The sequence below is a fragment of the Panulirus ornatus genome, chromosome 9 (genome assembly GCF_036320965.1).
Source record: "Panulirus ornatus isolate Po-2019 chromosome 9, ASM3632096v1, whole genome shotgun sequence".
Classification (NCBI taxonomy): Eukaryota; Metazoa; Arthropoda; class Malacostraca; order Decapoda; family Palinuridae; genus Panulirus; species Panulirus ornatus.
Window position 1 is genome coordinate 52,093,525 of NC_092232.1, and position 13,307 is coordinate 52,106,831.

A 13,307-nucleotide genomic window follows, 5' to 3' on the forward strand; every position below is an offset into this window, starting at 1 on the left:
ATTACAGAGAGAAGAAAAAGAGTAGGTGACAGGACAGAACCCTGAGGAACACCATTATCGACAAAACAGGAGGGAAAGCCACTCCAGTGACGACAACTGTGATGGAACAGCCTGCATAGAAACAAAGATATTAGAGAATAGAGAAAAGCAGTGAAAACAAATGAAGTTTAAAAAGCACTAAATTATGCTACACCCCGTCAAATGCTTTGGGGATGTCAAGGGCGACAACAAAAGTTTCACCAATAAAGAAAAGTATTAAAAAGATAACTTCAGCACTAACAATCCACATACATATTCATACAATTAAGGCTCACACACTTTCACAAGCTACAGCAAAAAACTGCAGGAGGATTGGTAGCGGTGACTCAAAAGACTTGAGTTCTACTAAGCATGTTTTGGCAATATTTTGTCAGCATTTGTTGAATTATGAAATAATCTTATTTTGCTTTTCTCTTTAGTCAATGATAATGATGCAGGCTTTCAATACTTAATTTATACAGAAATATCTTGTGCATGTTTTTGAAAAAGTTAAGGTGTAAAGTGATGGGGATACTTACTTATGGCATCACTTCCTCCCTATCTTTCTCTCTCTCCTCTAAATAACAATATAAAAGAATGGTACACAAAAGTTGACGAAATAGTCAAAGAAAACTATCTATTCTACAGGTGAAATATATCAAGATACTGTACTATGCAAAAAAAATTTGCTTTCTTGTATGGGTATGCCACTGTATAAATTATTTTAGTAACAACAGCACTCATCAATAACAATAAAGAGGGAAACAAAAAACAAACTAAAAAAAATCCTGTAAAATCTAGAATACATGAAACATACATTTTTTTTTTTTTTTTTTTTTTTTTTTATACTTTGTCGCTGTCTCCCGCGTCTGCGAGGTAGCGCAAGGAAACAGACGAAAGAAATGGCCCAACCCCCCCCCCCCATACACATGTACATACACATGTCCACACACGTGTATACATACCTACACAGCTTTCCATGGTCCACCCCAGACGCCTCACATGCCTTGATTCACTCCACTGACAGCACGTCAACCCCTGTATACCACATCGCTCCAATTCACTCTATTCCTTGCCCTCCTTACACCCTCCTGCATGTTCAGGCCCCGATCACACAAAATCTTTTTCACTCCATCTTTCCACCTCCAATTTGGTCTCCCTCTTCTCCTCGTTCCCAACACCTCCGACACATATATCCTCTTGGTCAATCTTTCCTCACTCATTCTCTCCATGTGCCCAAACCATTTCAAAACACCCTCTTCTGCTCTCTCAACCACGCTCTTTTTATTTCCACACATCTCTCTTACCCTTACGTTACTTACTCGATCAAACCACCTCACACCACACATTGTCCTCAAACATCTCATTTCCAGCACATCCATCCTCCTGCGCACAACTCTATCCATAGCCCACGCCTCGCAACCATACAACATTGTTGGAACCACTATTCCTTCAAACATACCCATTTTTGCTTTCCGAGATAATGTTCTCGACTTCCACACATTTTTCAAGGCTCCCAAAATTTTCGCCCCCTCCCCCACCCTATGATCCACTTCCGCTTCCATGGTTCCATCCGCTGACAGATCCACTCCCAGATATCTAAAACACTTCACTTCCTCCAGTATATAAGTTTGTTGAGTATTCCTGGTAAATTATATGGGAGGGTATTGATTGAGAGGGTGAAGGCAGGTACAGAGCATCAGATTGGGGAAGAGCAGTGCGGTTTCAGAAGTGGTAGAGGATGTGTGGATCAGGTGTTTGCTTTGAAGAATGTATGTGAGAAATACTTAGAAAAGCAAATGGATTTGTATGTAGCATTTATGGATCTGGAGAAGGCATATGATAGAGTTGATAGAGATGCTCTGTGGAAGGTATTAAGAATATATGGTGTGGGAGGCAAGTTGTTAGAAGCAGTGAAAAGTTTTTATCGAGGATGTAAGGCATGTGTACGTGTAGGAAGAGAGGAAAGTGATTGGTTCTCAGTGAATGTAGGTTTGCGGCAGGGGTGTGTGATGTCTCCATGGTTGTTTAATTTGTTTATGGATGGGGTTGTTAGGGAGGTGAATGCAAGAGTCCTGGAAAGAGGGGCAAGTATGAAGTCTGTTGGGGATGAGAGAGCCTGGGAAGTGAGTCAGTTGTTGTTCGCTGATGATACAGCGCTGGTGGCTGATTCATGTGAGAAACTGCAGAAGCTGGTGACTGAGTTTGGTAAAGTGTGTGGAAGAAGAAAGTTAAGAGTAAATGTGAATAAGAGCAAGGTTATTAGGTACAGTAGGGTTGAGGGTCAAGTCAATTGGGAGGTGAGTTTGAATGGAGAAAAACTGGAGGAAGTGAAGTGTTTTAGAAACATACATACTGCACATAATCCCACACTTACGGCAATCTTCCCAGATCCAGGGAGTAATCCTCTTCATCTGACCCCAGTATTTGGTCAGGTTACCATCTGGTAATTCCACACATATTCAACTTTTCACGATCCAGTTTAAAAGTAGTTGACTGGATTATCAGGTCAAGCTTGTCATTAACTGTAATAGAGTATGGCCTAAATTTGGAATTGCAGTAACTGACCACAAGGTTGGAATGATATGTTCCATGTTAAAAGGCTTCATGCTTCTTTACTACAATAATAATGCCAACATATACAAATGCAAAAGAATCACCATTTCCCAGTATTTTTACCCAGAATCCTAATTTACTTCAATGTAAAAGCTTAAAACATGACTATAATCAAACATACAACATAAATGACATGCAGTGAAATTGTATGAAAAATATGTGAGGCTATGAAAATGCTAAGAATATAAATAGATGAAAATAGAGTTCTCTCTTGACATTCTTATATATTTGTAAGCTATATACATGCATTTTTTATGTGAATGGGTAAAAAGCAAATATATCATCCTGTTAAGATGAAATAATGGCATGACAAAGAAAAATGAATAACTGTTAACTTTATATACATTTGGACATTACCATCAAATACATATATATCAGTTCTTTCATTCTCTCAGAAAGCTAGATTAATTCACAAATTTGAAAGCAATGGAAAAATGCTAACATAAATAGTCCCATTATGGCAAAACAATTATATGACACAAAGATGAAAGAGTAATTTTCAATTTCATATACACATAGTTATCACACACACACACACACACACACACACTACCTATTCTTGCAATTTCCTAATACTTCATACTCTTGCATTTAGAGTACATATGTGAATCTAAAAAATATTTTCAGAGCATGATACTCCTTACATTTGCCTTGGAAACAAAACCAGCTTTGCTTCCGAAAAAGTTTTTACTTTTCTCTGTGCTTTGAAGATTATAAGCATTACCATTTTCAGATGAAAGTCTAGTTGGGTAAGTATATTTAGCAGAATGTCTCTGTCATTTTGAAGACTTCAATAGTCATTTGGAGTTGAAATATCAGCAAGATGGAAAAACATCCAACACAATTCGAGGGTATTTATCCTAAAATCCATATGCCTGTCCGTTTTCTCAACGAGTCTCAAATTTTGTGTTTAGTTCACTACTTCAAGTTTCATCATATTTTCAAGCGTGGTGGTCTCTTTTCTCATTCAGTTACTCTATCATCATGGAGAGATGTGAACATGTCAAGTGTCCCTTTCATCATACCATTTTGTACCCAAAATCTTACTAACATGAAAAGTAGCAAACTCTCCTATCAACATATGACCAAGTTATGGGAAAAGCTTACATTTAGAATGCCATGAGCCACAAGCTCCAACTTTCTTTGTATGAAGATTAAGAAATAGTTGTGAATTAGACTATTAATTATCCATGAAAAAGCTGTCCTTTATCAAATATGGCAGTGGTGCATCATATTTGTGACCAATGCTTAAGATAAAGTAAGTGGATCATTTTGTGGCAATTCTGTCGAGCTGCCAGTATAAACAATGATATCAATCATACGACTGGTTTCAAAATCACAAATTTCAAACATTTTGATGCTAACGTGGTGCCTTTTGCTTAGAATGTATTGTTTGAATGCCAAGCATCTGTTGAGCAAAATAATACTTTTGTCAGAAAAGTGGGGGTAATTTGAGAGATGAAGTGAAAGGGAGTGGCAAAATACACCAGACGTGTTGTTGAGCACTCCTCAACAGCTAACCTTCAACCACCGCTACTCCCGCCACTTAACCTAGCTTAGTTTAACCTATCTTCCATTTTTTTTTCAACAAACTGCTCCTTGAACAAGTCACCTTTGTTGCTGTTAACTTCTTGGTCATCACAGAATAAGCTTTTATCTTGTCTGCATTCTTCATAAAGGTTTTAAACATTAATGTAGCCAATCTAAAAGCATCATCAACATAAACATGACACTCACCAGCTTTTACCTACCTCAAAACCAGTAATTCTACATCCAAGGAGAGGCCTTTTCTAAGCACTTCAGATGCACTAGCAACATCAGAACATGCAGGCCATTTTCCTCACATGATGGGTAAAAGGTTATCATTATAATATTGAAAAAATCAATGAATTAGCAAGAATGTGCACATACTGTAAGCGCTTGGTGCCGAATGATTTTATACAAGATAGCTGCTCTCAGTGTGCTGCTATTTAGTGTTCGGACTCCTAACTTTTGACATCTTTTATGAATTTTCATAATTTTTTCTAGTTAAACTATAGCACCTAGATGCAAGCAAGGGTACTATAACAAAATAGCACTCTAAGGGTTAGTGCTAAGTGAGGTAATAGTGTATAGTTAAATGACACCAGGATTTTTTCCCCAGTGCTAACAGCATTTGCTTTTGAGTCATAGTATCTCTACGTTCCTAAAAAAAAACGCATTCTAATTTCAATGAGGGCAGGGGCAAGTCTATCTTTCTGTATATATCTCTAATGCCTGCTCCAACTGGAACTCCCTTAAAGGGGTGGCCACAGCAATAGAGTCCCCATAACTAAAGATCTCCAGGGGCAGGTAAACTGTAAAAGTACATCTTTACTACCAATTTAGTGGGCTATAAAACTCACAGTGTTATATGGTTAAATAACACTCTTAGATATTTTCCCAGTACTAATTGTAGGGGACACAGGGCATCGATACATTCTGAGGATGAGGTGAACTCTGCAAGCACATCTTTAATACTGACACAATCAGCAATTCAAGTATGCTTAGGGTATCTTGGAGATTTATGTCAACATAAATTACTGCAAAATATATGGCCAGTAGTTCTTGTAGTGACATCCCATGGATTGGCTCCAGGCACTATAGCCTAAACTTTTTCAATGCTGCAAAGTATATGTGGAAATGACAAGCATGCCTATGTATGGTCTTCACCCTCATATTATATAATTTTTGTTATTACATCAATAAATATTTCTGATGTAAAACCATTAGAAATCATCTTTGCTTGTGACAAAAACATTTACAAAAATACCACACAATTAAGGTGGTATGCCTGAAAATACCCATAGAGTACCACATGCTCATAGCAGAGGTACATGAAAAGTTAAAGATCACACAGAGCTTGTAAACAATGGCCCAGCAGTTGCATATCAATCTAATCAAGAAATTTGGTGTAACCAGACTTCACTATGTTACAGCAAAGAGGAAAGCCTAAATAATTAAAATAGACTTAAAATTATATTATTCTTAATATATCAAACTTTTGCCTTCCCTGTGAATAAAAAATTGCATTTGCCTCATTGAAGAGTTAAAAGTAAGATATTGCAAGATACTCTAAGGTTTCTGAGACCTCATACAGTTAATAAAAGGATATCATAGCACAACATTTTCAGTATTCCACTCACCAACAGTCAGCTCGCAATAAGAACAAACTACAGGGAAAAGCCTAGTTCCCCTCCCTCTCCCTCAAATTAACACATACTCCACCACTACCTCGAACCTTCATCACCACATTTTCTTATAAGTTTTTCATTATTAATTGTCAAAATTACCTGATTTAAATGTGGTATATTGTTCTGCAGCTGTCTCATGAATATTCCACACTCAAAAGAGTTTGGAAAACCTTTGCTCAGGAACATAATTTTCTTCATATAATGAGTTCTAATTGCTCATCTAACAAAGGAATGTTACCAAGATAGTTTACAAGGAACGTAACACCATGACTAGGCAGGGGCTAGGTGTAAAACAAAAAGGGTTCCACCTGTGGGAGCATTAGATGGCTGGAGCAGCCAATCAGATGATGTTATACAATCTTACTTCTGTGCATTATTGAAAACTGGCCCCTCCTTGTTCCCTTATCATGTATTAGTCAGAGATTTGATCTTTATAATCATCATCATTCACTTCTACTATTCAAGATTAATCATATGACTTACAACACCCTAACACTAAAGAATTCTGAAAGCTCATCCTTTCTGCTCCCTTTTCATAAATGATAGGAGCCACTTCCCCAAAATTGTGCTAAGCCTATCTTTCAATTCATGTATCATTATTCTAAATTACCATAAAATCAGTCAATGGAAACTACTATTACAGCATGGAAACTAATTGTTTACAGATGACATACAGCAACTATTTACAAACAACAGATGATGATACTACTGCCAGACAATTATATGACCACAATGTCTTTGCAGCTGGTAATAACTGGTGGTAACAAGATTACATGTGGCTCCCAATAAATTCTACGTAGGTCTATGTCACATACACACACACACACACACACACACACAGTAAAACATTTATGAAGAAAAGAAGACTTAAGAGTTGAAAATCCAATACATTATAGATAACAGAAACGATTAACAAACAACAGTTAAAGGCAGATGTTGATGACAATGCCATACCATGATTTGACTTCAAAAACTGTAAAACGACAAAAAACTGTGGAGACATCACACAAACTATCATATTCCTAACTTTATTTCAAACCATTCACTTACATCAATCCTTTCTCTCTTAAATTAAATTCTTTCACAATAAAAGCTCTTAACAATGTTCAAAATCTTTCATACATGCCACATTAAATCATATCTTTCCAGAGACCATTCATATTCATGCTGCATAATTTTTCATATTCTCTTGAACTTTGGGCTATAAACCATTTTCTCTTCCAAAACCATTTTGTCTTCTACCTATATGAAGTTCATTAGTCACCTTAACATGATTAATCACTACCCTTCCCCTCACAGGAAATAAACAGAAAAACGTGACAAATTTCACAAAGCTACACAAAAGATAAAAATAAAATAAATCTAGCTAAGTCTGCCCTTTTCTTTAGCCTATATAAATTACCAAATTAGTTGTCATGGATTATGTTTTTACACCAACCTGCCACACAAACTCATCCTGTCCATCCTGAAGATGGTATATCTGATGAGGTTCTAAATGAGTTGTAAGCTTTCTGAAGGGTGTATATAATTTCAAGGTTGCTGTATCACCAATCATGATGAGTTTATATTTGGCCCTTGTTATGGCAACATTAAGACGCCGTTCATCTTGCAAAATCTCATTAACCTGAGGAAGAAGACATCTTGAATCAATCACTAACAGTACCAGACACCCAAAAATAGAGCAAAAATTATTCAATTTGTCACTATGTTGATAACAGCAGGTTGCATGATATGGTTTACATAACTTTAAGGTAGTACAGCATGCACTATTAAAATAATTATAGGTGATGTTTAGTATTATCATGAAAAATAACTTATCAAATGATGTTCACATATGACTTAATGTTTAACTCTGCAGTTTCTAATTCTAAGTTATGGTTTAACTCTGCAACTTTTGCTTTCAAGTCATGGGAGAAAATTTGAGGTTTAAATAATTGGAAAAAGTGTAAGATTATGTAAAACAAAAAATATACATACTGGGAGATAAAGTATGGGTAACACCTTGGTGAAAATCATTTAAAATGTTTTCCCTAATCAACATGTGGTTGGCATATATCTGGGAGACTATCTAACTATATCTCATTTATATTTACCAAACTTGGTCACCATTTCAGGCAACAGTGATGTAGCGCTAGGAAACAGACAAAGACCACATCCGCTCACGCTTATTCTCTACCTGTCACGTGTAATGCAACAAAACCACAGCTCCCTATTCACATCCATGCCCAACAGAACCTTTCCATGGTTTACCCAGGATGTTTCACATGCCCTGGTTCAGTCCATGACGGCAGTATACAGCATCATTCCAATTCACTCTATCCCATGTATGCCTTTCACCCTCCTGCATATTCAGGCCCTGATCACTCAAAATCCTTTTTACTCCTTCCTTCCACCTTCTACTTGGTCTCCCGATTCTCTTTGTTCCCTCCACCTCTAACACATATATCTCTGATGCTTCATCTCTTCTAAAACTCCCTCAAGGGGATGCCATGACAATAGTCTTCATTACTAGTTAACTCCAGTGCTGCTTCTCAGCCTTTAGTGCCTCACCCTGAACAGGCCACTGGTAGAGGGCAAGTCTAGAGTAATGTTTCCAAAGGCTCCTTCCTAAGGTTCCTACTGACTACTACTGCCTAATGTTCTCATCCACTACTTCTACCTCATGCTTCTATCTAATGCTCCTAGCTATTACTTCTATCTATTGTTTAAACCATTTTACCAAAAGGCAGGGCTACCACATAATGCTCACCACAGGAAAACAAGAGTTATAAAGAGTGAGTTGAGTGAGTTTACTGTTGTCAAGCATTATGCATGACATGGAGAGACTGTATGTTTGTGGACAGAATGCCATGAGTCGAAGTGTGGATGAAGCAGAAAGAAGACAGTTACCTGGGTCAGAGGAGTGGAACTGACAACCAATGAAGTGCTGACTCATTAAGCACTTGTCACTAACCCTCTCAATACCCAGATGGACAGTACAGGTAATATACCTCCCTGGTCATTAGCTGCCTGGTTACAAACAATAATCATGGAGCAAGCAGAAAACAAAGGAAGGTGTAACTATATGGTGTATTATGTTTCGTAAAACATAAATCTTAAAACTGCTCTTCAAGCAGGAGCTATAATTTGTTTAATATATTTCAAACTGTTACTGATAGTGATTCCAAAATTCTTCTCTTCTCAGCCCTCAGCTTGGAGACTTGAAGGGAGGAGTGGGTATGCGGTCTATTGGGGGTGGGGAGCCTGGAAGATAAGTCAAATCATGTCAGCTTATGAAACAGCACTCATAGCAGATTCAAGTAAGAAACTACAGATGATGATGACTGAGTTTGGAAGAGTATGTGAAAGGAGAAAGTTGAGAACGAATGGGAATAAAAGCAAGGTCATTAGGTTTAGTTGTAAGGAGAGACAGGGCGGCTGAAATTGTGAGTATGAATGGAGAGAAATTTGGAGCAAATGGAGTGCTTTATATGCATGGAACCATGGAAGCTGAAGTGAGCCATAAAGTGGGTAAGGGAACAGGCTCCTGGGTTCATTAAGGAATGTGTGGAGAGAGTGGTCAATGTCTTTGAAGGAAAAGATGGGTATGTTTAATGGTATAGTAATCTCATCAGTGTTCTATGAATGCAAGGCATGGACCTCAAACAGAAATGTAGGAAAGAGGGTGGATGAGCTGGAAATGAAGTGTATGAGGATAATATGGGGTATGAGGAGGGAAAATTGAATTAGAAATGATGGGGTAAGAGAGGTGATGTAATATATGGAGTATGTATGAGAAAGCTGAAGAGGGTGTGCTAAAATGGTTTGGATACATGGAAAGGATGAGTGAGGAGTACATGATTAAAAAGGGTATGCATGCCAGAAGTGGGGGATCAAGGTGCATTACACAAGACAACTAGAGAGTGGGTGTGAGCAAATGAGGCCATTTCTTCATCTGTTCTCAGCACTACCGAGCTACTGTGGGAAATGACAAACATGTACAAACAGAAAGCAAAAAAACTAAACGCCCCATGCAATTCTTATAGGAAAAGACATGTTACTGTTTATAAGCCATGCATATCAAATCATATAACAATAACTACACAAAAGTACCAATTAGATGTCACAAAATGTACATAAACTGTAAACACCTACATCTGATTCTGCAATGCCAGAGCGTACACAGCAGTACACTATGATATTCTTGTCTCGTCCCTGATACTGATCGACTGTGTTGACTTCTAACTTCTGACCCATGGGAACCTCTTTCCTTACCCTGTCACAGACTAGTTTAACCTGGGCACGGTATGGCGCAATCACACCAACTTCATCCAGAGTTACGCCAAGCTATGGAATAGATGGGCTTCCTATTAATACCAAACACTAAATAAGCTATTCTAAATGTAAGGGTAGAGTATACAGGGAAACTTTTAATTATCAGTGATGCACCTTAAGATTAAATATTAACATATTCATTATGCTTCTCAACCTAATTCTACAATACAGATATTTTCACTGGAGCAATAACCCACATACTTTAATTAGAGCTAGAAGTATGGCTACCACTAATTCAGTTTCTCTTTGGTTGATTAACAGGTTGGCACCATCACGACTCTCAATAGCTGCTCCACAGGTATCCAGGAAAACCACAGAATTTTCTAAGGAAGGTTCTAAGATTTTCTGAAGCCAAACACTTAAACTGCCATGACATACCATACTCTGTAAAATTGAAAAATCAATCTGTCATTAAGCAATAACCAGGCTATAAAACTATCACTGAACATTCTACAATTAAGCCTTTCTTATCTATAATGATAATGGAATTTTAGAAATCATTGGACCTTAAACAAAACATTTAATACTTACACTATGGCTAACAAAAACTGAATTACAAAATACACAAACCACACACACACAGGCTTACAAAGTTCTTTCCAACCATCAATAACTCTAATAAGACCCATTCCCTTCCAGAACTCCCATCAGGTGAGGGGCAACAGCAAACAAGTCTCCACTCATCAGTGTCCTTACATGTCTCCCTCGCATACATTACTCCACACATTATTCCATCCTTTCTCTTCCTCCAGCAATCTTCTACTCAATTTCCCCATGTCACAGGTGGTCTTCCTCTTACATCAACCCCTATAATTGTACTATCATACACTATCAATGTTAATTCCCCAACATGCATTCTTTCCACATGCCCAAACCAGCTCAAAATATGTTTCGCCTAAGTAGTCCTTTTTCTCTCTCAAAAATAAGTGAAACTTCTGAAAGAAGTTCAATCAAGTGATTGAAGACTTGTCCTCTGGAAAGCCAATGAACTTCTCTGTAGCAGAGAACAAATACATACTCTCCCATTTCTTGGAAAAACTTCTTGATCTGGCAGTTCAAGGCCCTGGCTCTGATAAAGTTGACAACTTTTACAGTGGTAGACAAAACTTCTTTCAGGTCTGTTGGCAGTCTTTGGTACCAGTGTATGCCTATCTAGAAAGTAAAACCTCATGATAACATGCGGAGCTTCTTTCATCAAAGCAGCAAAACCAGATTTGTTGCCAAGCATTGTAGGTGCTCCATCTGCATACAAAGTTCCAAGACTTTTCATCAAGCCCTTTGTATTTTTCAAAAGAGGTTCACAAAATAGAAATTCTTTGATTGTATCTGTATGCACATAACAGTGCAAACCAGGAGCTAGTTTCATCCAGTTGCATGCTGAAGGAAATGGCACAGCTGCCAATTTCCTCCATGACCTGCTTCAAAATATTAAAAGACTTGTCAGTCATTCTAGAATGGATGTTGTGATTTGACAGGGGCACTGCAGGTCAACCATTTCCATGGCACAAGGATTCATCAAGGTCTCCAATCGTGTGTGGCTTCTGCTTGGTAAAGTGATAACCAACATTGTTGGATGCTTTAAGACAAGACATTTTGGCAAAATTCCAGCTTTTTCAAATTGGCCATTCTTCTAACAGAAAAAAAGATCCACAGTAATGCCTTTTCAGGATGGACAGACAGGGTGATCCTTCAGCTTTGCTGGCTTTAAACTTTTATTGCGAAGAACTTTTCCACACAAGAGGCATTGTGACTTTTGTGTATCATCACATTCAGATATGAAAATAAAATCAAAAGATACATAAACTTTGTCATACTTCCTCTTCTTTGACATTTTTCACCTTATGCTCAGCCCACAAAAAGTGAAAATAAACTACATTAAGCACTCTGTACTGTAATCTATATGGTAAGTGATCAATGCACAAAAACAAAATTAATAATTTGGGGGTAATTCCAGAAATTCAAAATTCAAGATGCAAGTCACTGGTTCTAATAGGCACTAGGAACAATCCCTCAAAATAATGAATAGAAATTAAATCAAGCACTCTGCATCTAATTTCTCCAGAAAGAAGTAATTAAGCACAAAAATGAAATTAATAAGCTTTGGCCAGCTGTATATAACCGTTACTACCCACTTGAGTATCGGGAGGGTTAGTGGTGGCAGACCCAGGTAGCTCTTTTCTTTATCCCTTACCCACAAGTGGACTGATGGCATTTTGTCCACAAACTTACAATCTTTCCTTGTCACAAATAACACTTGACTACACTTAACTCATGCAACTCATTCTTTATAACTAGGTTTTCCTGCAGTGAGTGATGTGCACTAGCCCTCCCTTTTGGCATGATGGTAGGAGCAATAGATAGAAGTATTTGATAGGAACATCAGGCAGGAACATTTGATAGACATGTTAGTTAAAAGTAGTCTGTATGAACAACAGGTAAAAGCCTCTGGAAACTAGAGTTGTCCTCTGCCAGTGGCCTGTTAAGGGTGAGGCACTAAAGGATAAGAAGGGGCAATGGAGTTCTGGAGGGAACAGCCATCACCGATACAGACAGACAGATAGACAGGCCAGTTGTATGTATAAACATTTCTGAGGTATGGCTTTCACTAAATCTGTAGATCAGCTACCAGTCACATGCCAAATCTTATTCCTTTGTATCATAATGTAACTACATGCCATTTCCTTATGCCTACCTAACACTAAGAATCTAAAAGTACTAAACAAATTATAATAGCTAGTATCCATCTATGTATCTATATCTCTGATGACAGTTCCCTTCCGGGACTCCTTCATGGGAGTGGCCACAACAATAGTCTCCATAACTAATGAACTCCAGAGCAACTTCTTAGCCTTTAGTGCCACACCCTTAACAGGCAACTGGCAGAGGGCAACTCTAGCACAGTATCTGCAGGGGGCTTCTTCCGAATATTCTCACCATCTACTTGTATCTAATGCTCCAATCTAAAGTCCCTACTGACTACTTCTACCTAATGTTTCTACCTAATGCACCTACCTAAATGTCCCTACCTACTACTTCTATCTACTGCTCCTACCATTTTGCCAAAATACAGGGCTAGCTCACAGTGCTCACCATAGAAAAATCTAGAGTTACAAAAAATGAGCTGCATGAGTTAAGTGTTATCAAATG

General features: G+C 37.8%; 1 protein-coding gene across 3 annotated transcripts in view; it reads right to left on the reverse strand.

Annotated features, from left to right (window-relative positions):
• Positions 1 to 2,613: 2,613 nt before the first annotated feature.
• Positions 2,614 to 13,307, reverse strand: part of Dna2 (DNA replication helicase/nuclease 2) — a 71,405-nt gene continuing 60,711 nt past the window's right edge. For all 3 annotated transcript variants that reach the window (XM_071665208.1, XM_071665209.1, XM_071665207.1), the window contains 3 exons: positions 10,362 to 10,544; positions 9,981 to 10,172; positions 2,614 to 7,470 (listed from right to left, as the gene is read on the reverse strand). In XM_071665208.1, coding sequence (XP_071521309.1) covers positions 7,267 to 7,470; positions 9,981 to 10,172; positions 10,362 to 10,544 — 579 coding nt within the window. In that variant the 3' untranslated portion in view covers positions 2,614 to 7,266. The remainder of the gene's footprint in view (positions 7,471 to 9,980; positions 10,173 to 10,361; positions 10,545 to 13,307) is intronic.